Source organism: Leucopleurus acutus (assembly GCF_964270905.1).
Source record: "Leucopleurus acutus genome assembly, chromosome: 11".
In the NCBI taxonomy this organism is placed as follows: Eukaryota; Metazoa; Chordata; class Mammalia; order Artiodactyla; family Delphinidae; genus Leucopleurus; species Leucopleurus acutus.
The window spans coordinates 44645290-44672670 of NC_139152.1; the positions used below are offsets into that span (position 1 = coordinate 44645290).

The following is a 27381-nucleotide window of genomic DNA, read 5'->3' on the forward strand; positions in this document are numbered from 1 at the left end:
ACTGGGAGGCCAGAGCTCGGCTGGGCAGCGGGAGAGGAGGAGCCTCAGGAACTGCAGCTCTGCCAGCTTGGGCCGAGCCTAGAGACATCGGCCTGGCTGGTCCCCGCCAGCCGCAGGTGGGAAGGGGCTGGGATGGAGGGCGCGGGTCTCCCGGCTAGCGGCTGAGGCTGAGCCGCGGGGCTGTCTCCTCCCTCTGTTCTGTAGACAGAGGCTGAGCATGGAGCTGTCCCCCCGCAGCCCTCCCGAGATGCTGCAGTCGGATTGCCCGTCGGCCCTGGAGCTGAAGTCAGCCCCCAGCAAGAAGATGTGGATTAAGCTTCGGTCTCTGTGAGTCCCCGGGCAGGGGAGTTGGGGGAAGGGATCTTAGGGAGCCTGGAAAGGCGGGGGATAGCCGGAGCCGGGCCGGTGGATTCTCTCGGGCACACATGTTGGCAGGTGAGAGGAAATAAGCTGCCCTGACACGCGTGGCCAGACGACATGTGCAAGGCATAGGCGTGTGCGGAGCAAGCCGGCCGGTTGGAGCGGGTTTAGGAGTTGCAGAGCTAACGATGTGCCTGCGGACCCCCCGGGTGACACATGCAGCGCAGAGAGGCGGCACAATATTTGCGGTGTGGCAGGGCCGCGGACGGGCAGCATTCGGGAGGTGCCAGGCTGACTCACACGTATCCATGTGCAGGGGTGTGCAGATGTGAGACACATCACATGTGTGTGCATGACTGTCCCAGGGTCACAGAGATGTGTGTAGAGTGATTGCACACAGATGCAGCTCTACTGCCTGGGGATACTTGTGCTAACCTGTGGGCCATATGTATCTCGACTGGGATTGGTGGTTTCCGCCTCCTGCATCCAACGGGGGTGGGGGGTGGGGGGGAGGGAGGGGATGGGCCGGGGCGGGGCACCCTATACCTGAGCTGCTCACCTCTCTGCATATTAATAATGGGGGACCCATCTGGGATCTAGAGAAGAGGTGGAACCCCTACCTGGGATCTGGAGGAGGGGGGGTGGAGCCCCTACCTGGGAGCCGGGGTGGTGGTGAAGAGAGATTTGTTGACAGGGGCAAGGTAACTGTCAAAGCCTTTTTGTCGCTGTAGGGTCTCCCAAGGATCTCCAAGCACATTTAGGCATCTTTTCTTATTGTTGCAGGAAGAGGGCATGTGGGGAGGAATAAATGGGAAAGGGGAGGACTCTGGTGTCCCATACTCCAGTTCCAGGGAAGGAAAGGAACTTTTCTTCCTGCTCATCAGAGAAGGAGAGGATTGAGTCAAAGACAAGCCATGCATCATGTTTAGCTCCCTGTCAGCTGCCATCGGGTAATCTCCGCAGTCTGTTGATTCTTAACCAGAGCTAGGGAAGTGCTCCTCTCCCTGCTAAGACTTTCCATGGCCCTAGGAAAGAGGCTGCAGACGTTTGGTGAGGAAATACAGGAAACACAGCCTCCAAACCCAGTTCCTCACCAGCATTCTCAATGGTGAGCACTGAAGCTTTTCATTTCTGGGCTCTGGCAGAGGGAGAGATGGGGGTAGAATATGGATAGATGTTTATGATTGTGTTTTTTAAAAAGCCTTCACCTGTGGTGATAAGATGACGCCTTTATATTGGGCCCGTGGGTCTGATTTACACACTAGCTGCTTAGAGAGGCCTTAGGGAGAATGGAGGCATAGTGGGCAACAAACGTGCCGTAGTGGAATCCAAATATGCTTCCCGGTCCCCTCCTTTGCTGTCTCAGACCAAATGCAATTTGTGGGCTCCATGAAGTGCAGCCTTGGAATGAGGTTCTGGGATGAAGAAATGGAAAACCGGATTGAACTGGGTTTTGTTGGGAGGAACACTGGGTGATTCTTGACAGAAAACACTGCTCCGTTAACAGGAACTAAGCTGGGAAGAAGGGTAGGTAGGGAAGTGGTCAAAAGGTAAAGAAGGGCCCACAGGGTCTATAAGTGGCAGAATTCAAGGTGTCCCAGGATGCTTCCCCACAGCACTAGTGGCTCATCATGTACTTCCCTCGCCTCCGTTCCAGGTAAGGGACGCTGCAAATGAGCAGGTTCTACCATTTCACTCTCTCCCACACCTTGCTAACCACAGGTCTTTTCTGGAAGCAAATTGCTATTTCTTCCTTTAGTGTGAGAAGTGGTCAATGGCAAGAGAAGAGGAGCCTCACAAGGAGGCACTGAAACCCAGGGAAAGAAGGGAGTAGAGGCAGCTGCCCCTACAGAGTGTGTTGGCTGAGATGTCCTTACAGGAGATCACTGTGGACAAGAATCACTAATCTTATTGATGAGACTGTTCCGGTTTTCACTCACTCCAGCAATCTGGTCCTTGAGAGTGCTAGCTACATGTAATAACTTACCCAGAAAAGTACCATCTCCTCAATGTTAATTACCAGGAATAGATTCCCAGTCTCACTTTTTCAAAGCAGAGGCAAATCTTGATATCAAGTTAGATCCCAAGTTGATAGCTTACTAGATTTGGCCCTGTTTGAATATTGGGCAGGGGTGTGTGCTTTGCCAATCAGATGAAGGGAAATAAAAGGATTTAGGACTTTTGCTTGGTAGGAGAGGGAAACAACTCTCAGGGTCGAGTGGTTTCTGAAGAGGTGAGCAAAGAGGGCATTTCTTCCTTTAAATGGAAATAGAACCTCACCCTCACCCCCAGTCACCACTGTCCCCAAATAGGCCTGGGTGGGAAGGGGCTATTTAGTCTGGAAATAGGTAGATGGACGTGATTATCTCAGGACTAGATACTGAACAGAAATGAAGACAGATGGAATATATAGATTCCCATGCTCAACATATCCTATCTCCCCCACCCCTACGACCCTTTTAATATCTAATCTGGGACATCAAGATTCTCTTTAGGGAACCTGGGCCTGGTGTTTTTTTCCTCTGGTTAAAAAAGCCCATAGGAATATAATTGTCCAGGGCAATTTCTTCTTGGGAAGGGCATCCATCCAGGAATTCTGTTTCCCGTACTAGCACTCTGCCAAAGCTAAATTCAGAATCTGGAGCATATTAGCTGGAGAGACTCTAAGTGTGGGATTTCACCTCTACCTAGCAGGAAGATTTTCCTACCTAAGCAGACTTATAGGCTGAGGCTTGAGAGGGGCTGAGACAGGCATTTCAGGGATGATGGGTTGGCCAGGTGAGTTTCAGCATCTCTAACCTTAAGATGGAGGACTGGACTTGCCTACCCACCCTTCTCTGAGACCAGAGGGCCTTGAGAAGTGTGGGGAAGGGCCAGTAGAAGTTGAAAGGGTTTTCAGTGTCTTTTGTGAAACAAGAAAAGCTATGAGCGGAAATTGGTTTGCCATCCTTAGCTCATTCATTCATTTAACAACTATTAATTGAGTGCCCCCTGTGGGGCAGGTGACGTGCTGGATGCTGGGCATATAGTGGTGGACAAAATGGACTCAGTCCCTGATTCTGCGGAGCTTGTAATATGGATCAACTCCAACAGATGGAGTGGAGAGTAGAGAAGGCCTCCTGCTCCTTGTTTTGCCACACCCATCCAAGTGGTAAAATTCAACCATTCTGGCATCTGCCTCACATTTCCCTTTGGGGGGGTCACCTACACAGGAAAAGCACATATATGATTTCTCTCTCTCCCTCTCCCAGGATAGTACAAGCACCACTCTCTTCTCTCTGCTCCAGTTCCTCCTGGAATTTTACAGACAGAACTTCCCTCTTCCTTGGGATAGTATAGACACAATCCCTTCTATTCTCCTTTTTCCACATGGTGTACACTCAGGCTCCCATGGTCTAGACCCAATGTCCTAAGCTGTGGTTCAAGGTCATTTCAGGGGACCTGGAGCAAAGACCCAGATGGGGATTATTTTTGCCCATCTTTGTTTCATCAGAGTCAGTGTGGGACCCAGAACACAATAGGCACTCAAAAATTGCTCTTAAATAAAGGAATGAACAAATGAGTTAATGAATATACCTGTATATGTCACAGAGCCCAGTTCTGTCTCTGATTGTGTGTTGCGTGTGTTCCTGTGTGTAGTGGGTGAGGCGAGTAGGCATGGGGATGGAAGAAAGGGAGAGGTTGTTTTTGTTGTTGCTTTTAGAGGGTGATGTTCAAAAAGTTTGGTCCTCTCTCTTTTTTTTTTAATTTGTTTATTTTATTTCTTTCTTTCTGGCTGCGTTGGGTCTTCGTTGCTGCGCGCGGGCCTTCTCTAGTTGCAGCGCGTGGGCTTCTCATTGCGGCGGCCTCTCTTGTTGCAGAGCACAGGCTGTAGGCACGTGGGCTTCAGCAGTTGTGGCATGCAGGCTCAGTAGTCGTGGCACACGGGCTTAGTTGCTCCGCGGCATGTGGGATCCTCCCGGACCAGGGCTGGAACCTGTGTCCCCTGCTTTGGCAGGCAGACTCTCAACCACTCTGCCACCACGGGAGCCCTGGTCCTCTCTTTTGAGGACCTCAGACCAGAGCCTGGAACTGAAGGAGTTACAGAGAGGATACAGAAACAATCTGGATATATGAACGAGATGTATCAGGATGAAATTGTGAATGCCTGACGTGTATACATATGAATCTGGGTAAAGGTTGATGTGAGTGACAAGGATATTTGGTGGAGTGTGAGCTCCATGACGATGTCTGTTTTTATGTTTATAAATGGCATGTGTGATGATAAATATGTTGGGATAATAAACACGCGCTTACCTGAATACCTGAAATTGTCCTATGTATGCATGAGATGATGTACGTGAGTGTGTGTATAGGTAATGGGATAATATGTATGTGTGATCTGGTGTACGTATCTGTGACACACCCACATTTTGGACAATTCTGGGAGATCAAATGCACAGGAGGAAGAAGCCCAGGGACTGGACTGGGTGCCTCACTGATTTACCCCACCTTCTGTCTTCATTTTGTGTATGACCCATGGACTGATCTTCTGTGGCTCTGTTTTGAAAACTGTGCTGCTGTCCTTTCTCTGCATATGGCTGTGGAGCTGCCATGAAGACTGCAGGATAAACTGGCTCCCTGGACCTCTGGAGAAAAAGGAGCATCATTTCTCCCAGGCCTTGGCGGGAATGATTTTTAGTGTCTTCCTCCCTGGATTGGCCCTTCTTCCTTTATATTCAACCATGGCAAAGGGAATCTCTCCTCCCTGGGTTTTATATCCCCCTCTATTGTCTTGAATGAGGCAGCTATTGCCCCCACCAGCTTTGTCTTGAATGAGGCATCCCTCGATGGTAGAGGGTGGAAAACACCTGCAGTAAGGTGAAGGGGAGGTGCAGAGATACGGGAACTCAAATTTAGACCAAGGGGAGAACTTCACAAACCTCTGGTCCTAACAGGTGGCTGGAGGGGACCGGGGACCGGAGTGGTGGCAGTGGAAGAGCAGAGGGAATATTGGGAGACTTGAGCTCGAGTTCTTGTTTCCACTCTGCCAAGTATTAGCTGCATGACCTTGAAGTCATATAATCTCTGCATCTCTGTTCTTTATTTGGTAGCGTCCATATGAAAGTGACTGTTAAATGATAAAGTCTGAAGTTCTTTCAGCATGGGAGCGCTTGCTGTGTGAAGAGGCAGCAGAATGGGAATAAATGGGTGGCCATTGGCTTGGATGGGGAGAAAAGAAAGACTCAAGAGGCAGGAATATGAATGACTTAATAGGTTCGAGTCCTGGTGTCTGGGACCTGATTTGGAAGAGTCTTGCTGATGAGTGGTTGTCTGGAGGGGGTGAGGCAGGTGACTGAGGCAGGGGGTGAGGCAGGTGACTGAGCTTAGAGAATAGAAGGCTGGGTGGGATGGGAAGAGGGCTGTCCCACAAAGGGTGTGGGCCCCTGAGGTCAAAAGAAAAGAGAGAAACTTACTCCTTGTCATCTCTTTCTGATTGGTCAAACTAGAAGTGGATGGAGCAATTTTAAGTTTTGGTGGGTGTGGGCAGCCTAGGGACTGCGTTGGTGAGTTCCTGAGCATTGGAGGAATTCCCCTCTGGCATTTATCCTAAGTCTGTAGGCCTGGGGGGGATATGACCAGGTATGACCCATCCTATTCTAGAGAATCTCTAAAGTCCCTTAGAACCCAAAAGCACTCTGCTTGCCTGGGAGCCCCAGGAGGCCGGTTAAAAAAGGCAGAGGAGATCCCACGTTTGAGGTTGCCACTTAGCACTTTTGCCAGGAGGAGGGTGAAGTAGGTTGGGGATGATGCTATGGGACTGGAAGGCCAGGTGACAGACTCAGGAAGCTTGGATGTCTCTAGACCCTTTCCACCCGCCCCCAGTCCAGGGAGCTCCTGAAGTCAATGCAGTGAGGGGTTGTGTCTCATCTTCTCCTCTTTATGTTTTTGGCTATTCCCATCAGACTGGGATGGAGGAGCCGGGAACCTTGAAACAGGTCTTTCCCTCTGTTCTGAGTCTTTACGGGGATCATCGAGGATTTGTTTGCAGCTTCTCTGCTCCCTCTGCTTTCCTCTTCTTTGATTCTTCCTGCAGCCTTTCCTCTGCCCCTTCCCTCCTTTGTTCCCATCTCTTTCTGGTTTCTCTTTCTCTGCTGGGCTCTATTCTGCTCTCCTCTCTTGTCCCTCTTCCTCCCTCTCTTGGTCAGGAGCCAGGACCCCCCCACCCCCCAATCCCCCACCGGCTCAGGTGTTGTTGCGGTGATTGCGGTGATGGTTCAGGGCAAGTTGGCTGCAGGCACCCTTTGGGGCCGCCTGACGAGTCCAGCCTCAACTCCTGTATTCTGCAAGGCCTTTCTTTTGCCATCTCTGACCTCATCCTCCCAGCTCCTCTGGGGAGGAAGCCAGGTAATTGCCTTTGGATCTCAGGGGGCTGATTTTCGCAGGTATGGAAGTTGAGTAGTTATTTTCCAACTCTCTTCAGGACAGCAGCAGAGAAAGGGGGACAGAACCAGGGCAGCAGGTGGGCTGCAGGTGAGGCCACTGGGAGACCGGTCTCCCAGTTGTTATATAATGAGATTGTCCCCTAAGGGAGGAAGACTTAATGGTCTGCGAGAACTGGGGGAGAATCCTGGGAACGGTGAGTGGGGCAAAGATGGGACTTGAGGGGGAAGAAGGGCTACTGAGAAGGGAAAAGGAGAAAAGCGAGTTGTGATCCATTCATTGCAGGAAGGTCCCTAGTGCCAGTGTTCTTGCCCCTCTGTCTCCCATGCCCCCCGTCCTGCAGCTGCTCCCCTCCCCTCAGTTCCAGTGGCATCCTCTTCCTCTCTGGCAAGAAAACAGCAGGTTAGGATATGCTTCGGCATCCCAGACCTGGCAGAGGTCCACTGAGGGAGCTGGGATGGGGTTTTGGTGGAGAAGCAGGCTTGGGGGAGAAAGGGCATATCCAGGGAGAGGCCTGGGGGCTCAGGGCTGGGAGAAAAGCTAGAAAGGGGGTACTCAGGTGGTACTGTTGGATCCGCAGCTGCAATGGGTAGTCAGACTTGCAGATAATTACAGTGGCTGCAGCGGGATCAGCCTGCCAGCTGGTGTTGGCACCATTTAGGATGGGAAGGGAGCTTGGCTTCCAGGGGACTTAATGATTCTCTGGCAGGCAGGACCTGGGGACAAGAGAAGCTTCTTTCCTTCCTATTCCTTGGCTTCTCTGCTCCCCTGTTTATGATCTCTTGATCATCTAACTTGGCACCATCCGCCTAGTTCTCTCCTCTGCGCCCACCTTGTTTGGAAACTTCTCGGGGCCTGGGTTGAGTGAGTACACATGCCAACAGTATTATCGGGCTCCCTAAATTCCAACCGTCTCTCTACAAGCAGTAGCTTTAGAAATTCCAATCTGAAAGAAATATAATTAATCAAATTGCACCAGACTCACCCCAAAGACTTCTTTGTCCTGCCCATTCTCTTCCTTTCTGTTCTTCTTTGAAATGCCAAGAAAATGCTGTTGTTTTCATTGCAGCAAGATGGACTAAAGATAGATATGCAGGAGAACTTCCTGGAAATTTCATGGAGGTTAGAATGTAACCTTCCTACGGTAAAGAAGAAAGCCACCCTCCTCCTTTAAAGCATCAGGTTAGGGCTAAGTTGGGGGAAGCAGTGAGCCAGTCAGAAAGATAAATTCCAACTAGGGACTCGAGACCCAGGCACCCTACTTCCCTAGTGCCTCCAACCCAGGCAGTGACTCTGAGAACCATAATGTGTTACAGAGGGGGAGACTGATGCCCAGAAACAGTTAGTGAGGTGGGGGGCAGGGCTGAGACCAGACTCAAATCCTGCTGATTCACAATCTAGAGCTGCTCCCGTCACACTGGCAGTCAGTACCTTGCCAAGCTTCCAACTCACTCTCCCAACCCAGGCGCCCTTCAATGTCTGTCAGGTCCCCTGGAAGCAGGGAATCTGCTGGGAACATCTGTTGGGATGTGGTTTGGAGGGCCGGTGGGGAGATCCGTGCGCAGGAGGTTAATGAGCAGAATTAAATAGTGCAGGGATGGCGAAGAGGAGTGAGCGAGTGAGCCAGAGACGGAGTCCTCCTGGGTGGGATCCTGGGAGCCTCCTCTCTGGCTACCCTTCCCCTGACCTTCTTGCCCACCCCTCCTATTTCCTCCCTCTTTCAAGGGCTGAAGCCTGAGGGAGACGGGATTCATTTGTGTGCTGGGCAGGCAGCTGGGGTATCTGGGTTCTTATTAGTCTGGCCTGAGGCTCCAGCTGCTTAGATTACCCCTGCCTCAGCGGATCTGAGCTGTGCTGGGCTGTTGCTAGGAACACCTGTTAGAAAGGGCTTCTGGTCAGGAGGCGTAGGGGGGGAGTTGCCTTCAGACACACGTGGGGTGTGAGCCGACCACTCCCCCTCTTCTTCAGTGTTTCCCAGACCTTCTTCAGCAGCGCTTTTCAAGTGTCCTTTCTTTCCTTCCCTGCCCCCTTAATACCTCCTGCCCCTCTCCCTCATCTCCCTCCACTCGCCTGGCTCCTGTCCTTCCCCCACTACCCACCAGCTTTCCCCAAGCCCTGCTCAATTCTCCCTTGACCCTCCCTCCATCCAGCTCCTCTGTCCAGTACCTGGAGATCTCTCACCACCGCTGCCATGTCAACCTGAGGCCTGCCACCTCCTGGGATGGCACCCCAGCTCTGTCACCAGGGGGGCTATTTTTATCTCTGGAGCCACCCCCGCCACTGTGCCCAGCCAGCTGCCAGAACTGGGGCTGCCTGTATAGCAGTGGGAAGCCAGGGGAGTGAGGGGAGCGGCAGTACTTGGGTAAGGTGGGGATCTGGTTGTTCCTGGTCTCTAGAGCTCCATGCTGTGCATGTCCCCAGCTTCTGCTTCTGCTGCTTCCCTGGTCCCTGGAATAAGGAGCCAGGGAGGAGACCCAGACATCTGGAATGGTGGTGGTGGGGAGACTGGGCTTTTCCACATCAGGGGCCCTGGGTACAAGGGTGGGCATGGGGAACTTTGTTCATGGAGGAGTTGTAATGAACCTTGCTGAACTAACTAAAATAAAAACTAAATAGTAATTTTTTTTGCATTTATGCATCACTTTATAGTTCCCAGGGTGCTCTCATATGATCTCATTTGATCCTTGTGAGAATTCTATGAAGCATGTACTTACCCATTTTACAGACAAGGAAACTGGAGCCCAGGGTGTCTTGTCCAAGGTCACACATAGTGCTAAAGTCCAGGCAAAATCTCCTGATTTTAATTCATTTCCTTTTTCTATTGGATTTAGATGATTTCTTTGATTTTTTTTCAATTTCTGAGATTTTGGAGCCTTTAGATCAGCCGGGTAATTCCTTCCCCAACACCCCTCCACCCACTCCCCCTCACACCCCTCTTCTCTGACCACAGGCAGAGGCTCCTATGCTTTGCTCATCCCCTATTCCAGGTCCTGTTCTTCAGTGCAGGTGGGGAATGGTGGGGATGGACCAGGGAGGAAGGCATTGTAGTTGGGCTCCTTGCTATTTTAAAACTACATTTAAGGGCTGAAGGAAACTTCATGCTGGGATCATCACATCTATGCCCTGCCTCCCATCCAGGGAACAGTCTCCTTAGCTCAGACAGAGGTAGAGTGTGGCATGTGTATATATGTGTGGGTGAGTGGATACGTGTGAAAAAAATATTTTCCCAGGAAGGGATGGTGGTTGATCAATATCCTTTCTAATTAGGAACAGTTGATAATAGGCTGGGATGAGCATGTACGGGGTGCACGCTGGGATGATGCGGCATGTATCCACGCAGGGTGATGTGGTAAGCCGTTATTTGTCCAACAATCTTTGGTTCTACTGGGCAAGAGAGCAGAGGGATGGACAAGACATCCTCGCTAGAGCTTTTCTAGTCTAAGAAATCTCTACCTTTCAGTAGGATGGTTGAGGTTAGTGCCTACTTGGCTCAGGGGGCTGGGCCTGGAGTCGGGTGAGGGAGGGGAGCTGGCTTGGGTTGGTGTTTGCTGGTGTACCACCTGCCCCACTCCCACCCCATCTGTATCTCTCCAAGCGAGCTTGTCTACAGAGCAGGCTGAATAACTTGTCCCTCATCCTCTGGGTGGCAGTTCTAGGTCTCTGACTCTGGGTCTAGTCCTTTCTCTCCAAAAACACTCTCTAGCGCAGCGGCCGCGCTGCACGGCTACCAGGAGTTCACTAGAACACAACTTTGTAGATATTTAGCCTGCATTGCTGCTTCTTGCTGCCCTGAAGCCCGCTTCCGCTGGTCCCAGTAATTTCCCAAACTTCATTTGTTTATAAGCCTTCAAGGCTATGGCACAGTGACAAGGTATTTTGATTTCTCCCTGCTTTTGGTGGGGAGGGGTGCGAGGCGGGGTGTGTGCGGGGGGGTGGAGCAAGACTTCCCGTCACAAAATCCTGGCTCTTGGCCCGTTTCCTTTCTTTTCTCTTTCTCCTGTCATCCTCATCCCCACGTTACCCCCAGCCCTAGGACGTAGATTAAAGAGACTGTAATCGAGCGGAACTCTCTTCACTCGCTGCGTTTGGCTTCACGCCGGCTCTCCTCCTGAGCCCCGCCTCGCCCCTCCGCTGACCAATCGCGGCCCCAATGCACTTGTATTGGTGACGTCACCCCACAGCCAATCCGGAGGCGGGCTGCAGCTGTATGCGCACTTCGCGCCGCAGAGGCCGGGTTCTTTTCTTCCTAACCTGAGCGAGAGCAAAGCCAGGAGGAGAAAGGGGGGTCTTGGTTCCCAGGCACTTTCTAGGCTATCCCATCACTTCCCTTCTCCCTCTGCGCTGGATTGACCTCTCTCCAGTTAATTCACGGTTATTCCCCAGTCCCCGTTTTACAGATGAGGAAACTGGGAGTATTAAAGAAACTTGCCCAGCCTCTCGGTTTCGATGAGCAAGTCCTTCTGACTTTCAGTCACTACTTGGGCGGGGGCTTCCCGCCCAGTTGAGCGGATCTCTGGGTAAGGATCCCCGGATCCCTAGCTTTAGCGAGCCCCTCTCCTGCAGTTCCTAGTTCTCTTCCGGTCTTGCTTCCATACTTTCAGGTGGGTTAAAGCTCATTTTGAAGAATGGCCCCGGAAAAAGACCCTGGGAGGGAGCCGAATCTGCCTTAGCCTCGCTGAGGGGCTCTTGCAGGGCCCTTTCCCTTCACTACAGACTTCCTCTCATGGACAAATTCTGGATGGTTCCCTGTCCCTGCACCCTTAAGCCTCCTGCTAACCCTTTCCTTCTCCCCAAAGAGGAGCCCCACCTCCTCAGAGCAAGGGGCTGGCCTGTACTATTTCTGTCCTTTCTGGGATTCTTCTGAGAACAGATTCTTGTTTTCAGTCTGATTCAGATGTGAAACTTTTCCTGCGGCCTCTCACCCACTTGCTGTGGGCTGGGTCTCTCCCTCATCACTCCTTCCTCCAGCCAGGCTCCTCCTGTTCTCCTCGTCCAAATTCTCTCTGGTCAGTCACTTTTGCTGAGACCTGGAGGAGGAAGTCAGGGGCCCAAGAGGGAGCCATTCCCCTCAGGGACCCAGGGGGCCCGGGGGCAGCATTTTGATACTTTCAAGTAGGAAACTTTGATTCCCATGGCAAGCCCTGTTCCTGTGCCGAGGCGCCACCTCCAGGGCCCCATCCTCAGGTAGGCGCCAGGGATGAGGAAGGGGGAGGGGAGGAGGGGGACAGGCTGCTGTGGGTCTACCAGTTGTAGTTTGGTGGAGGGGAGGGCTCAAGACCTGACAGCCCCATATGCTGTGTGTGTGTGTGTGTGTGTGTGTGTGTTAGCAGGGGCAGGTGACTTAGCAGTGTTCCCCTCTTTCTCTCCTTCCTGACCCCCAGCATCATTTAGGACCTCATATTCCTCCAGTATCTCCCCATCTGGTTTTAAAACCTCCAGAGGGAAATAGGATTCTTCTCTCAACTCCCAGCCTCTTAGCTTGAGGCTGCCCTGTCCTAAGCCCTCTACTTACAGCGATCTTTCAGGGAGTGTGGGTGCTGGAAGTAGTGGCAGGGGCCTTCGGAAGTTGTCAGATCATCCGATGGGGGCTGGAGAAGCTGCACTATTCTGGGGCGTTGGGATTATTACTGCTCAGAGCCCCCTTTTCCAGCTGGCTGCCTAGAGCTGGGAGAGACTGGGGCCTCCAGCAGCCAGGACCTGAGGCTTTCCCGTCGTGGTGTGAGGACTGAAGATAAAGGAGAAAGAAGTGGTGGTGGTGAACCAGGGCTAGGAGTGGAGTGGAAGGACTGTTGGGAAGCTTCCAGGCTTCGCCAGGCCAGGAAGTGTCGTGGGGAGACACGTGGGGAGAATTATGTAACTTCAGGAGGGAGAAGTTCACCACCTGGGTCCTTCCAGCTGCCGGAGTCCAGGTCCCTTCCTTGGCCTCCCCATTTGTCAAATTTATTCTTTAATCTTTCTTTTCCTCCCTCCCCCCCTCCTTCTGGTATCTGGATCGTGTTGGGTTCAGATTTCAACAGGAGCTATAAAAGAGCTCCTGGACAACATTGAGAGGTGGAGATGGGAGGAACTTGGAGGGAGGGGTGTGTTGAAAGCCAGCCTACAACCGCACTCTGCTTCCCAAGCCCTGAGATCTCAATTGGGAGTGCTGGCAGATAGCCCCCGACCTGATTAATCTGCTCCCTTTCCCTTTTATTGTTTAATGAACATTTAGCGAGCATGTACTGTGTGCTCTGGGCGCAGCCGCCAGGATAGAAAAGTCACTGTCAGTGTCATCAAGACACCTCCAGTTTCCTGGGGGTCTGGTGGTGTCTGCAGACACTATCACCCCAGGAAGCCTGGACGACTGACCCTGAAGGAGCTGTGATGCAGTGGGTCCAGCCTCGCTTTTGGTGTTTGGGACACAGTTAAGCTCCAGTAGAGTGAGTTGTAAGCTTGCCGACCTGAGTGAGATTGACAAGTTGTGTGACCTCGGACGAGTCTTATAACCTCCCCCATGAGGAGACTGTGAGGCTCAAGTCAGGTTTGTAATTGTAAAGGAGAGATCATGGTCATTATCATCCTCTCATTTCCTCTGTTAGGGGGCTTCCTAATTACCAGCCTCCATCCAAACTAGGCTCACTTTTCTCCACCTGGACTTGGGATCAGGAAGGCAGGTAGGTGCTTGTTGGACTTGAAGGGAGTGAGGCGTGAGCTGGGCCAGCATGATGGTGGTCAGTTAATTCCAATTCAACTCATGTTTAAAGAGCCTCGTTTTACATGCCAGGCCTTTCACATACATTCTTTCATTTACTCCTCTTATTAACAGGTGGTTTACTATTATCCTCACTATTTAACAGATGAAGGAATTGAAGCTTGAAAATAAAGGTTCTCAAACTTTAGTGTGAATGAGAATTATCTGGGATGTTTGTTAAAAATGCAGATCCCTGGACCCAAACTTCAGAAATTCTGGTTCAGTAGGTGTGCAGTGAGGCCCAGAATCTAAAATTTTCACAAGTATCCCAGGTGATTCAGATGCAGTGGTCTACAGGCCACACTTTGATAGACACTGATGAAGAAATAGTGACTTGCCCGGGACTCAGAGCCAGGAAGTGAAAGGTCTGCATCCAGGAGTCCTGCCTCCCAGAGTTGTGCTGGGAGCCTGGGTTTCTGCATTGGAAATAGGGGCAGCACTGCCTTCCCGCCTCCCTCTCTCCCTCCCTCTATCCCTCCCTCTAGGCCCATTTTGAAGACAAAAGGAGATAATGTAGGAGAAAGCCCTTTTTAAAATTTAGAGCGGGCAGCATTGTCAGAGATTATGCAAATACATGCAAATGAGCACCCATGGGCTTGGCTGTTCACTTGGGAGCTTGTGCTGGGATGTGGGTTTCCCTAGGTGGCTCAAGAAAGAAGAACTTTGGTGGTGGGCATATTGACCCCTAGTGGGCAGAGTTTTCCGCTGTAAAAGGGGCTGATCGAAATGGAAGACTGGGGCTGGGATTGGGAAGAGATGGGACCAGAGGCCTTTTTTTCTTCCTGAGTTGTGTGTCCCCAGAGTTGAGGGTCCCTGGCCATGGGGACTGACCAGGAGAGGGAAGCTGTGTGCCCCAATGGCAGAGCGTATCTCTTTCCTCTGTGATCTCTGGTCAGCTCTCAGTTGCTCCTTTCCAGCCCATTGGCTGGAAAGCCTTTTTTAAAAAAATTAATTAATTAATTAATTAATTTATGGCTGCATTGGGTCTTCATTGCTGCGCGCGGGCTTTCTCTAGTTGCGGCGAGTAGGGGGTGGGGTGCTACTCTTCGTTGCGGTGCGTGGGCTTCTCATTGCAGTGGCTTCTCTTGTTGCAGAGCACGGGCCCTAGGTGTGTAGGCTTCAGTAGTTGTGGCTCGTGGGCTCTAGAGTGCAGGCTCAGTAGTTGTGGCGCACGGGCGCGCACGGCCTTAGTTGCTCTGCGGCATGTGGGATCTTCCCGGACCGGGGCTCGAACCCGTGTCCCCTGCATCGGCAGGCGGATTCTTAACCACTGCACCACCAGGGAAGCCCCCTGGAAAGCATTTTATGTTGTCAGCCTCTATTCCTCCTCCCTAATGAAGCCAGAGCCGGGGCTGAGCTTTACTGAACCCGGACTCTTTCTTGTGGAACCACCTACTCTTTCCACATGGAGATGGTGCAGCAGGAAGGCTGGAAGTGATATTTGAAGATAGCCCACCGAGGAGGCTGCAGTGTCACCCTCCAGCTTCCTTCCCCACCCATTTTTCCCCTTTCCCTTCTGCCCCATTTGTATTCAGACCTGTCTTTGGCCAGGACTGCTGGTCCCTGAGGTGACAGTTGGCCAGTGACGCTTCCTGGGGCTGGCTATTCTGAACGCCCCTATTCCAAAGCTGCTGAGACCCCGGGATTCTAGAGCTGCTTCTGTTGAGGAATGCCATTGTTCTCCCTCACCCCCACCCCCACCCCGGCATCCCTGGGAATCGATGCTAATTTCAGCCTCCAGTCCCTGACTCATTCTCTTCTCCTCCCTGACTCATAGGGTGACCTTGGGATTCTGAAGCCCCTCTCAGTGGGGAACTGTGCTGGCCACCATTTCACACCATCTTGGTTTTAGGTGGGATGGGGTGGGGCAGGGCTGGGGGAAGGAGCCAGAGGGGAATGTTTCATCGCTTTCTTTAAAATCACCATCTAAAGTCAGAAAGCTCTGTCTGCTTTGTGACTGCCTGGGCTGGACTCAGGCAGTCACAAACCAGACTTTTAAGAAGCCTCCCTGTTAATCCCCCGGAATTCATGAGGGCAAAATATTGTTCCTTCAGGCAAAGCATCCCATAAGTGAGACCTCCAACCCCACCCTCCCCACTTTGGCTCTGTGGGAAGCTGCCACGGGGCAGAGGTAGGGGATGGGTACAGTCCCCCTTGGCCAGAGGTTCTCTCTGGAGTGGCACTGGGGAGGCAGGGGTTAACCCTGCTTTGTCCTGGTTGATGGATTCTGGAATCATAATCGATTAGCTCTGCCGGGATGGAGTGAGGCCAGGCGAAAGACCAATTCAGATTGGTCTTTGTTCTGTGTCTTTGCCATGCCTGCCAGAGACAGCGGGGCTGTGGACATGTACCCCCTCCCCGCCAAGACCAAGAGACATAATGAAAGGATGCTGGGGGCTCTTTTGATGGCTGCTGATCCCAAAGCCCTCTCTTAGGGGGAAATAAGCAGTTTCAGCTCTTGGTTATTCAGACTATGAAACAGCTCATCCCCAAAACATCACCCCGGGAGCTTGTACCTGCCTAATTCTGCTGGGCCCTGGGCACTCTAAACAAGAGTTTTCAGGAAACACTGACTAAAAGGGGGGCGTTGAGAGGTCAGAGGGGGTGGGGACCATGGAAGAGCCCGAGATTTAACTTTGGGGGCTAGGTAAACTTAGTAAGGCAGTGGCAATGGCCTGTGATGAAAAACATTAGCTGCTGTTATATTTTAAATTCTTTTTTTAAAAATTAATTAATTTGTTCATTTATTTTTGGCTGCATTGGGTCTTTGTTGCTGCACGTGGGTTTTCTCTAGTTGCGGCGAGCGGGGGCTACTCTTCGTTGCGGTGCTTGGGCTTCTCAGTGTGGTGGCTTCTCTTGTTACGGAGCATGGGCTCTAGGTGCACAGGCTTCAGTAGTTGTGGCACGCGGGCTCAGTAGTTGTGGTGCATGGGCTTAGTTGCTCCACAGCATGTGAGATCTTCCCGGACCAGGGCTTTTTTAAAAAAAATAAATTTATTTATTTATTTATTTTTGGCTATGTTGGGTCTTTGTTGTGGTGCGCGGGCTTCTCATTGTCGTGGCTTCTCTTGTTGGGAAGCACGGGCTCTAGACGCACAGGCTTCAGTAGTTGTGGCTTGCAGGCTCTAGAGCGCAGGCTCAGTAGTTGTGGCGCATGGGCTTAGCTACTCCGTGGCATGTGGGATCTTCCCAGACCAGGGATCGAACCTGTGCCCCCTGCATTGGTAGGCAGATTCTTAACCACTCTGCCACCAGGGAAGCCCAGCTGCTTTTATTCTATTAGAAAGATTAATGGGTTATGGAAGACTGAGGCTGTTTCTGTAAAATGCATCCTATTAGAGGTATCCTGTTCTCTTGACAAGGTCCAGCGCCTAAGCAGGTTATCTGTACCCGGGCCCCTACAGGCTGCGCTACATGGTGAAGCAGTTGGAGAATGGGGAGGTAAACATTGAGGAGCTGAAGCAAAACCTGGAGTACACAGCTTCCCTGCTGGAGGCCGTCTACATAAATGAGACGCGGTGAGAGTGGTGACATGGGGCTGCGGGGAGAAACTCACACACAGAGGAGAAAGATACCAGACAGACACAGTGATTCAGGGAGGGCCGGGGAGTCAGACAGGAACCTGACCCGGCCAGAGCAGGGAGGAGGGGTGGGAGGGCAGATAGATCTATAGGTAGAAATATCGGCAGAGGTACAGGCATAGAGTTGCAGAGACAGAGACAAACACAGACATCAAGAAGATAACACTGTTCCAGAGCTGGAAGGGACCTTAAAGCTCATCTAGTCCTAACCTTCTTCCCAGTGCGGAGGCCTTCCAGACCTGCGCGCCCAGGATGGGAGCCACTGGTCACACATGGCTGTGGGGCTTGAAACGTGGCAAGTGTGAATTGAGATGTATGTGTATGTAAAATACATGCTGGATTTCAAAAGATTTTGAAAGAATGTCAACTATCTCATTAATATTTTTATATTGATTCCACATTGGAATGATAGTACTTTGCGTGTATTAGGTTAAAGAAACGTTATCATTAAAATGGATTTCACCTGTTTTTTTAACCTTTGAGTGTGGCTACTAGACAATTTAAAGTAACTTATATGTGGCTTGCGTTTTATTTCTGGAGGACAGTGCTGCTGGTCTGTTGCATCCTCGATGGGTGGTATCCATTCCACTGTCTGCTTGAATACTTCCAAAGTTGGGGTGCTCACTACCTCGCATAGTGACCTGTTTCATTATTGGAGACATCAGATAGAGAAACAGAAGTAAAAAGACTTAGCAAAAGAAAGGAAAGGGAGGGTCAGAGAAGGGAGAGAGCTGGTGTGAGAGTTTCCAAGGTGTGGCTGGGCCCGGGCCTCTAGGCTGTGGAAGCACCTGCCGTCTTTCCTCTGTGACTCCCCTCCTGGGGCTTCAGGCAAATCTTGGACACGGAGGATGAGCTGCAGGAGCTGCGGTCTGACGCGGTGCCTTCGGAGGTGCGGGACTGGCTGGCCTCCACCTTCACCCAGCAGGCCCGGGCCAAAGGCCGCCGAGCAGAGGAGAAGCCCAAGTTCCGGAGCATCGTGCACGCGGTGCAGGCTGGGATCTTCGTGGAACGGTGAGGCTCACCCGCGCCCTGCCAGCTTCTACCCCTGGCTGTGTCCCTCGTTCCCAGCCACCCTCGTCTTCCAGGACCCCACTGTACCACCAGCCCCACATGCCCACGGCCTATCCACACAGCCCCGCCTGATCCGACCCCATTCCCAGACCTCACACCTGGGCTCCTTTTCGTTCTTCTCCCTCAGGATGTTCCGGAGAACGTACACCTCTGTGGGCCCCACCTATTCCACTGTGGTCCTCAACTGTCTCAAGGTGATCCCGGGGGTTTCAGGCAAGAGGAGAAGCTTGGAGGGGGGTGGAACAGTCCTTGGGACTTTCAGACGCTTTACGGGATGAATTTTGCCTTCCCTTTTAACTGTTGTTTCCATATTCCTCAAAACAACTTTTCCCCACTCAAGAGGCACACTCCTGACTTCTTGTCACTCCCCTACTGAATGATATCTGGGAAGAAAGAGGCCTATTTACCACTTCTTTGTTTTCCTGCTTCCCAAGCCTCTGTAATCATTGGGAAGTCCTCCTTGAAGTCTACCTGCAGCCCTCGCTGCTGCAGGAGATGTGCCCCTTGGGAGTCTCCCTGCCTAGTTCCTTGTTTCTCCACAGAACCTGGATCTCTGGTGCTTTGATGTCTTCTCCTTGAACCGGGCATCTGATGACCACGCACTGAGGACCATTGTTTTTCAGTTGCTGACTCGGCACAACCTCATCAGCCGCTTTAAGGTTGGGCAGCATCCTATCCCTGCCTCTGGGTAGGATTCTCTACTCCCACCACCCTGTTCTCAAAGAGTCCCAACAAGCAGCAGACTCCAAAGGCTCCCTGGCTCAGTCTCACTGTCAGGGAAGTCGCCCCCTGCACACCCCAGTCTAGCCTTTCCTTCACTTGCTGCAGTCCCAGCCTCTGGCTTCATGTATTGCTTTCTAGGGGAAGATTCTAGCCCTGAAACTGGCCAGCCTAGGATTCTGCACTCTCGCCCTTTGCTCTGTCCCCTAACTTGTCCTCTCCAGGCTGGCTGCAAGTTCAGCTCCCTGTTTCAGCCCTCCTGCCCCTGTCCATGGACGCTGGAGGCTTAGAGGTCAGAAGCTCTCAGCTGGTGCCCTGCAGAACTAGTGTCTCTCCACTTGTTTCGGGGGGGCCTCTCCCTCCCCTCCCCCTCCAGCTCTAGTCTCTGTCCAAGGAATTTTAGGGAGAGGGTCAGCTCTTGGCAAGGCTACGTAGGGCTGTAGGAGGGGAGGGAGGGTGTGAACTCGATTTGCTCTTCAGCTTGGCTGGCCAGGAAGTGTACAGGATTAACGTCCTCTTCAGATCCTGTGCCAGGAGGGAGGGTCTTTTGAGAACAGGGGCCGGTTAAAGATCACTTGCACGTGGAAAAACCACACTTGGAAGTGGAGGGTGAGGGGGGCTGAGGAGTCGCCATGGGGATATTTGGCGAGCACTTGGGTGAGGCGTTAGGGTGGAGGAGAACATGTGTGTTCTGAGGGGTTTGGCGGGGGTGGGGGTCAAAGGAGTCCAGCTGGAGGGCCCCTCCGGCCACCTGTGCCTCCACTTCACTGTAACAGACTATTGGTGTGTGAGAGCCTTTCCTCGACCTTTGACTCCTCCCTTTACAACTCCCAAGGGGTTTCCAGACCGTCCCTGAGATGCTCAGCTGAGATTTTCTTCAGTGCCTCCCGAGCCCTGTTCTGCAGTTGCGTTTTCTTCTTTCCAATCCTGCCCTCTCCAGGACGGAGAACAGCAGGCTCTTATTTTTCCTAAGACTTTTCCCAGCTCGTGTTTCTCCAGACTGGTTCTCAGGCTTACTCCAGACACCAAGTTCTCCCACAGGTGCTTCCTCACCCGGAAGGACTGGTTCCGGGGAACTCCGAGAGTAACTGCATCACGTTGGGTTTGGCCTCGCCCCAGCCCACCTTGCTCCAAGGCAGTTAGAGAGAGAGGAGCCTTCTTGCTCTAGTAGTAGAGACCCCCTTGGAGCCGCCCTTTTCAAGCTCCACATTCCCTTCCTGGGTACCCAGCCTCTCCCATGCTCCTCCCCTTCCCTTCCTCCAGGGACACCATGGCAACGCAAAAGCAAGGGCGGTTGTCGTGGAAACAGTCCTTTAAAATTCCCTGAATTTGGGGCACAGCCCTCCAGGGGTTGGGGCGGGGGACATTAGGGTCCGACTGACTAGTGGCACATCCTCTGTTGTCTCATCACTACTGCGCATCTCTACAGAAGCTTCCTCAAGTCCTGAACCCCGCTCTCCTTGCAGCGTCAGAGATCTAGGGACAGGTACAGACACCAGCCCCGCCCTCTGGGAACCTTGGGCCTTTGAAGGAAGCAAACGTACCCCAGGGCACATGCAGAGACCGAGACAGGATTGAGACAGGATTGAATAGCCCGCGCGCAGCCCGACAGACCTCTGGTTCCTGGTGCTTGGGTGTGTGTGTGTGGTGGTCGAAGGGTGGGGAAAGGCTTCTCAGAGGAGGGGGTGATCCACATCTGGCTAGAGGGGCCTCTCTGGGTCATCTTATTCTTTCGTTTGCTTCTGAGCCCCTCTCCATGGCATTGGCTTGGGGATGGGGTAAAGTGGTTGGAAGGTAGGAGGGAAATTTGACTTCCTCTTCTTAAAAATCTCCAGGGAAATAATAATAATTCTAGCTACTCTCTAGAGAACACTTACTAAGTGCCTTGTGCTTATCTCATTAAATTCAAGGTAGGTGGTATTATCTTCATTCTGCAGTTAAGCATCTGAGGCACAGGAAGGCACGTGACTTGCACAAGGTCACACAGCCAGCAGGTGGTAGAGCAGGATGTGAACCCAGGTTCACCCGACTGCAGAGCCAGCACTCTCCTATGCCCTGTTGCCTTCCAAAGAATGGGCCTTGCTGACCTCCGTCTTCGGCCGCCTGCCATTCCCGCACATCCGCCACAAATCTCGATTTCCTCCGTCCTATTGCAGATTCCCACTGTGTTTTTGATGACTTTCCTGGATGCCTTGGAGACAGGTTATGGGAAGTACAAGAACCCTTACCATAACCAGATCCACGCAGCTGACGTCACACAGACGGTCCATTGCTTCTTGCTCCGCACAGGGATGGTGGTAGGTGCCCTGGAAATCAGTCTTCTGTGACTCAGGGTCTTACGCTGCAGAACCGGGAGGTCTAGACTTTACTCCCATTTCCTTTTTTCTCTCTTTGGTTCCTCTCCTTTGGCATCCCAGAGTCTTTACAGATTCAGATTGGGCTTACTCACTCTAGAGTATTCCTGGGTGGACCGTAACTTCATGGGCAGCGCTGGGGATGTGTGCCGGGATGTGATGGGAATGTTGCTGGTTGGGATGGAGGAAGGTCTTTGGCCATTCCAGGAGCTGAGAAACGTGGCTGCATTAGCCCAAGAGCTGGCCTCGAAGAATGGAAGGGCTGGGCTGAGCAGTCCTGCCTGTGTGTGGAGGTCTTTGGGCAGCGGCCGGCAGGGGGTCCGCCCCCTCTCATCATCTGTCTCTTTCTCCCAGCACTGCCTGTCGGAGATCGAGGTCCTGGCCATCATCTTTGCTGCAGCCATCCACGACTATGAGCACACTGGCACTACCAACAGCTTCCACATCCAGACCAAGTGAGGGGTGGGGACGTGGCAGGGGCAGGAGGGGCCGAGTGGAGGTGCAGAGGGCCGGACACGGTGACTTGGGCTTTGCAGGTCAGAATGCGCCATCCTGTACAATGATCGCTCAGTGCTGGAGAATCACCACATCAGCTCTGTTTTCCGAATAATGCAGGACGACGAGATGAACATTTTCATCAACCTCACCAAGGATGAGTTTGTGTGAGCAGAAGCCAGGAGTGGGCATCCCTGGGGACCCCCTCACCCCAACCCTCTTTCCCCACTTCCCGGAACTCCTGCCTAGCAGTGCTGATCAATACTTGGGTTCTGTCCTTTCAGAGAGCTGCGGGCCCTGGTCATCGAGATGGTGTTGGCCACAGACATGTCCTGCCATTTCCAGCAATTGAAGTCCATGAAGACGGCCTTGCAGCAGCTGGAAAGGTGAGATATGGTGGGGTGTGGCTGGGCATAGGCCAGAGTGAGGTGTGTGTGAATTGGGGGGGGCATCCGCATGGGTAAAGGGTGTGACAAGTCTTTACCTGGATATAGAAACTCTCCTGGCTTCAGGAATCTCAGTATATCTCATGTATGTGATGTGTACAGCCCAGGCAGCCAGTCTACTGGAGAGCGCTTGGGCTGGGGGTCTGAGATGGGCGTTCTCAGGGCAGCTTCAGGTCAGGCTTACTCCAGCTCTTTGGACTCATTTCTGTATCTGTGAAATGTGAAAATGTAACGCCTCCTTCCACAATAGCTTGCCACCAGTTCCTACTCTCATAGGGCTACTGGGAGAGTCATGTGAGGTTAAAAAAAAAAAAAAAAAGCACAGAAGAAATGCCATAATTACATCTAATGTTGCTTAAAAGTGGGTGGGAGTATATAAATGTAAGGGAGAACAGACTGTGTTTGTGTGTTCTGAAGGTGTGTGTTAAAAATTGTATGGTGTCGGACTTCCCTGGTGGCGCAGTGGTTGAGAGTCCGCCTGCCGATGCAGGGGACACGGGTTCGTGCCCCGGTCCAGGAAGATCCCACATGCTGCGGAGTGGCTGGGCCCGTGAGCCATGGCCGCTGAGCCTGCATGTCCGGAGCCTGTGCTCCGCAACGGGAGAGGCTGCAGCAGTGAGAGGCCCGCGTACCACAAAAAAAAATAAAAATTGTATGGTGTCTGGGTGTGAGAGAGTGTGCAGTGTCAGAGCGTGTCATTGTTGGGAAATAATAATAATAATTATTATTATAGATTACATCTACCGAGCACTTATTAGGTGCCAGACACTCTTCTAAATACTTATATGCTGTATGTCATTTAATTCTCAGAACAACTCTATGTGGCAGATTCTGTTATTATTTCCACTTAGGATTGAGGAGAATGAAATATGTAAATTTTAAGTAACTCGCTCTTTGTCACAGCTAGTGTGTGATAGGTATGTGGGGATTCGAACCCAGGCCCTTTGATTCTGAGAGCCTGGGCTGCTTCCTATACATATGTAAATGTGTGTGTGTGTGTGTGTGTGTGTGTGTGTGTGTGTGGGTGTGTGTGTCTAGCCTCACAGGGTGTTTGAAGTTTGATCTGAGAGAGGGCTTGTGATGGGAAGTTAGGAATGGTCCAGGCTTCCTTCCCCTAAAAGATCAGTCTCCCTCCCCTTGCCATCTGCCCCAACAGGATTGATAAGCCCAAGGCCCTATCTCTACTGCTCCATGCTGCTGACATCAGCCACCCAACCAAGCAGTGGTCGGTTCACAGCCGCTGGACCAAGGCCCTCATGGAGGAATTCTTCCGCCAGGTATGAGGCCTCTTTGCCTGCCCCCGCCCCCGCCCATGGGGCCTTCTCTCCCCTTTGTTCTCCAAGTTCCCTGTTCCTACTCCAGTCCTCATTCAGTGGCCTGCAGCTGCCAACCTGATCTCAAACCCATGGGATATAATGTCATCTCCGAAAAGCTTAACAGTAATTGCTGGCAGTGGCATTTGCATGCCACTCATTTCCAGGTCAAAGGCACAGAGATCCCTCTTCTCCCCCGGCAGCCCCTTCTACCCCCAGCTGCACCTTGATCTGGTAGACTGAGGTGCTTCCCCGCCCTGTCTGCTCCCCTAGGGTGACAAAGAGGCAGAGCTGGGCCTGCCCTTTTCTCCGCTCTGTGACCGCACTTCCACTCTCGTGGCACAGTCCCAGATTGGTGAGTGTCCCTTCCCGCAGGGAGGAGAGAGTTGCGAAGGCTAAAGGATGCTGGCTGGGCCGGGTCAGGACCTCTCCAAGTCCACCTCCTTCAAAGCCATTCTTCCCGTAGCAGCAAGCCCGCCGTGCTAGAGCATGGGGTCCTGGGGTGGAGTTCTCTGGGGTCGTAAAGACATCATCGCAAAGGTTGCCCCCACTGGGAACTTTTCAGCCCCAGGTGACCCTGTTTTACGTGCAGCCGGGGGCACAGCTGTGCCGGCCATATCCTCTGCCCGGGCCCCCAGGTCAGATGGCTCCATTGTGTTACCCCTGCACTGCAGGTTTCATTGACTTCATCGTGGAACCCACGTTCTCTGTGCTGACTGATGTGGCCGAGAAGAGTGTCCAGCCCATGGGGGAGGAAGACTCCAAGTCTAAAACCCAGCCCAGGTGAGGGTGGCCGCAGCAGCCGGGGGCCCACAGAGAGCACTGACTCCCAGGGAGGAGGCACAGGCGGGCGTGGAGAAGCAGGCGACTCCAAAAGTGGGAGCCCCTCTACTGCGAGTCACACACAGGGGCGGAAGGATGGGGGGCAGGCAGTGTGGTCTGCACCTCTCTTCCCTCCACCGTATTTATCTCTCTCCCATTAGCTCTGTCTTTATTGCCTTTCTGCTAATCTGCTTTTATTTTCCTTCTAGGAGGAGGGAAGGTGTGGAGAGGGATGGGGACTGCGGGTACCTAGCAGAGGGAAAGAGGACAAGGATCAGGGTGCCTGAGCCTACTGGTCCTCTACCCCCTCCACTCCGAGGGCTGTGAAGATGGCTCTGGGGTGGGCAGGGCCTGACCTCGCAATGTTGGGGTCCGGCTTTTAGCTTCCAGTGGCACCAGCCTTCTCTGGATGTGGAAGTGGGAGACCCCAACCCCGACGTGGTCAGCTTCCGCTCTACCTGGATCAAATACATTCAGGAGAACAAGCAGAAATGGAAGGAACGGGCGGCAAGCGGTGGGTCCATTGGGAGGATGAGGCCTTGCGGGGAGGGTGGCTGATGCAGCAGTAGCGGGTCCCTTTTCCTTAAGCCCGTAAGCCCTTCCTCAAGCAACCCTTTGTCTGGCTCCTTCCCTGAGTTGGGAAAGGGAACTGACTAGGCTGCAGTAAGATCACAGGAACGACTGACTGGCCGACTGGCCTGGACCGTTCTAGAATGCGGACCTGAGAGAGGATAGGGACAGCCACATGCCACGACCTGAGGGACCCCATGCACACTGCGGCCTGTCAGTGGTCCCCTGTGGATGTGGTAACCTGGTGGCCCCGGCTGGGACATCTCTTCCTTACCGTGGGAGTTGAGGGCTGTGCATTTTAGCAAGGTTGGAGAGGCTCTCCCCAGGTAGGCGTGGGTTGGATGTAGCTCAGCTGGAAGGAAGAGGGATGTGTGAGAATCCCTTACTTGTCTCCACATATTCCTTGGGTTTGGGGGAAACATACTGCTTGGTCTGGTCCCAGCTTCCTTCCTGCCCCTTTGCAGGCGTCACCAACCAGATGTCCATTGACGAGCTGTCCCCCTGTGAGGAAGAGGCGCCAGCCTCCCCTGCCGAAGATGAACACAACCAGAACGGGAATCTGGACTAGCCTGGGGCTGGCCAGGTGAGCCTGTCGCGGCAGACAGGGTGGGGCTTAAGGTTCTGCAGGGAGCTGGGCCAGCGGGGTGTGCCACAGCCCTCTTTGAAGGGTCATCTCTGGGGTTCAGTGGATGCAAGGTGGTCCTTCCCTCTTTCCCAGCAGGGATATGGAGGAAGTGAGCACACAGACTCGAGCGGGGCCTGAGTGGAGAGCAGAGTCCTCCCACCTGCAGGAAGAGAGGAGTGGGCTGAGCAGCTCCTTTGTGAGGGCCTGGGGAGAGGCGGCAGTCAGGGCCCAAGGCTCCGGGAGGTCAGCTGGGCATGACTTTCAATCCAGCCCCGCTCGCGCCCTGGCTGAGCTCCTTCTGCAGGGCCTTTTTTGCTCAACTGTAAGCGGGACTGAGTGGGGATCCGGTGGGACCCGAGGAAGGTAAGTCAGGCTGGAGATGAAGGAGGAGGTCAGAGCACCGAGGTGTCTCCTCTTCCCCCAGGTCCTCACCGAGTCCAAAGTGTTCGATGTCGTCAGCACCACCCATCGGGACTGGCTCCCCCATCTGCTCCAAGGGAGCATGGACATCAAGGAACAGACACCCCACCCGAAGGACAGATGCCAGAGATTGCGGGATTGGGGAAAGGGCCTGTCCCCACCCGACACCCATTGGGGCGCACTTTAATCTCCCGGCGGCAAGACTGGGGAACTTCAGGCTCCCAGTGGTCACTGTGTCCATCCCCCCCCCCCTCTGGACTCTCCCTATGGCCAGATGGTCGGCTGGAGGGGAGCTTCCTGGAGGCTTCCCAGGGCCTGCGGGGGAGGGTTGGAGATGCCAGCCCCCTGGGTCCTCCCGCATCCTTCTTGACTCCAAGTTTCTAAGCAATACATTTTGGGGGTTTCCTCAGCCCCCACCCCAGACCTTAGCTGGCAGGTCTGGGTCCCCCTTTTCCTCCCCTGGGAAGGGCTGGAATAGGATAGGAAGCTGGGGGTTTTCAGAGCCCTATGTGAGGGTAGGGGAGTGGGCTCCTTCAGGGCATGGTACCTTTCTAGGGCCTGGGAATGGGGGGCATCCTCTTTACCCCAGACCTGCACTGCTTCAGTCCCATCCCCAGCCCAGACCCTGCAATCTTCCCTCTCTCCCATTCTGCAATGGTGACTGGGGGAAGAGGAGCCATTGCCACCAGGGGCTGAGAGGAGGCCTTTCCTGGGGTGGCCAAGGACTCGGGACTGGTCTAGGCCCCTGGGGCTTGTCATCTGCCCTGGCTGAGTCCTGAACCCTTTGCCTCCTTCCTCTCCCCTGGGGCTGGGAGGCTCCCATCCGACCAATGTCTGTACAGTGCTTTGAAGTCTCCCCAGCAAAGCACCTTCAGGATACATCCTACGGGCACAGGAGGGGAGAGCTGGGTTGGGGTCAAGGGCGCATGGGGAGGGTGAGGTGTAACCCAGTAATCCTGTGTTGCTGACAGAGAGGGTCCCTCCCCCTCCTAGCCCCGGCCCAAGAGGCCCCTCCCCAGGACAAGTGGGGAGTGGCGGGTGGAAGGCAGACGGGCAGGGGCTCAGGACTGCTGCTCTCATGTCCTCTGGAGAGAGCCCAGCCAGGCCCCTGCCCCTTCCTCTCCTCAGGCTCCTCTCACCCGGCTTTGTCCCAGGAAGGGCCCAAGTCCAGGTGACTGCCCTCCTCCTTTCTTGTACCAACCATGCATTTGTACAGTGGGCCCTGTTCCTGTGAAGTCATATCCATGGTCTCTTAGACCTGCCACCTGCCACTTGTCCCTCCTACCCCACCCTGAGTGGGGCAGAGACGCATGAGACTCACCCCCACCCTTGGTCTCCCAGAATCCTGCTATAGCCAGAGATCAATAAAGAAGGGAGACCTGGCCTGGCTGTGTGTGTTGTTTGTCGGGTGAAAGTGCACTGGGCATCTTCACGTGCACTGTCTCTTCAAG

The 27381-nt window shown here is 53.2% G+C and overlaps 1 protein-coding gene across 3 annotated transcripts; it reads left to right on the plus strand.

Moving 5' to 3' along the window:
* PDE1B (phosphodiesterase 1B) lies at positions 1-27245 on the plus strand. 3 transcript variants are annotated; one of them, XM_082850677.1, is made up of 16 exons: positions 1-116; positions 205-327; positions 16918-17031; positions 17923-18105; positions 18293-18359; positions 18708-18824; positions 21042-21182; positions 21594-21694; positions 21776-21901; positions 22019-22120; positions 23337-23457; positions 23767-23848; positions 24168-24276; positions 24699-24829; positions 25350-25464; positions 25930-27245. In XM_082850677.1, the coding sequence occupies exons 2-15, from the start codon at positions 218-220 to the stop codon at positions 25451-25453; spliced, it is 1608 nt and encodes a 535-aa protein (XP_082706803.1). In that variant the 5' UTR covers positions 1-116; positions 205-217; the 3' UTR covers positions 25454-25464; positions 25930-27245. The 3 variants fall into 3 exon arrangements, with proteins under 3 accessions (XP_082706803.1, XP_082706804.1, XP_082706805.1); XM_082850678.1 differs by lacking the exons at positions 1-116; positions 205-327 and adding an exon at positions 11874-11967; XM_082850679.1 differs by lacking the exons at positions 1-116; positions 205-327; positions 16918-17031; ... (1 more) ...; positions 18293-18359; positions 18708-18824 and adding an exon at positions 20486-20519.
* Positions 27246-27381: the final 136 nt, after the last annotated feature.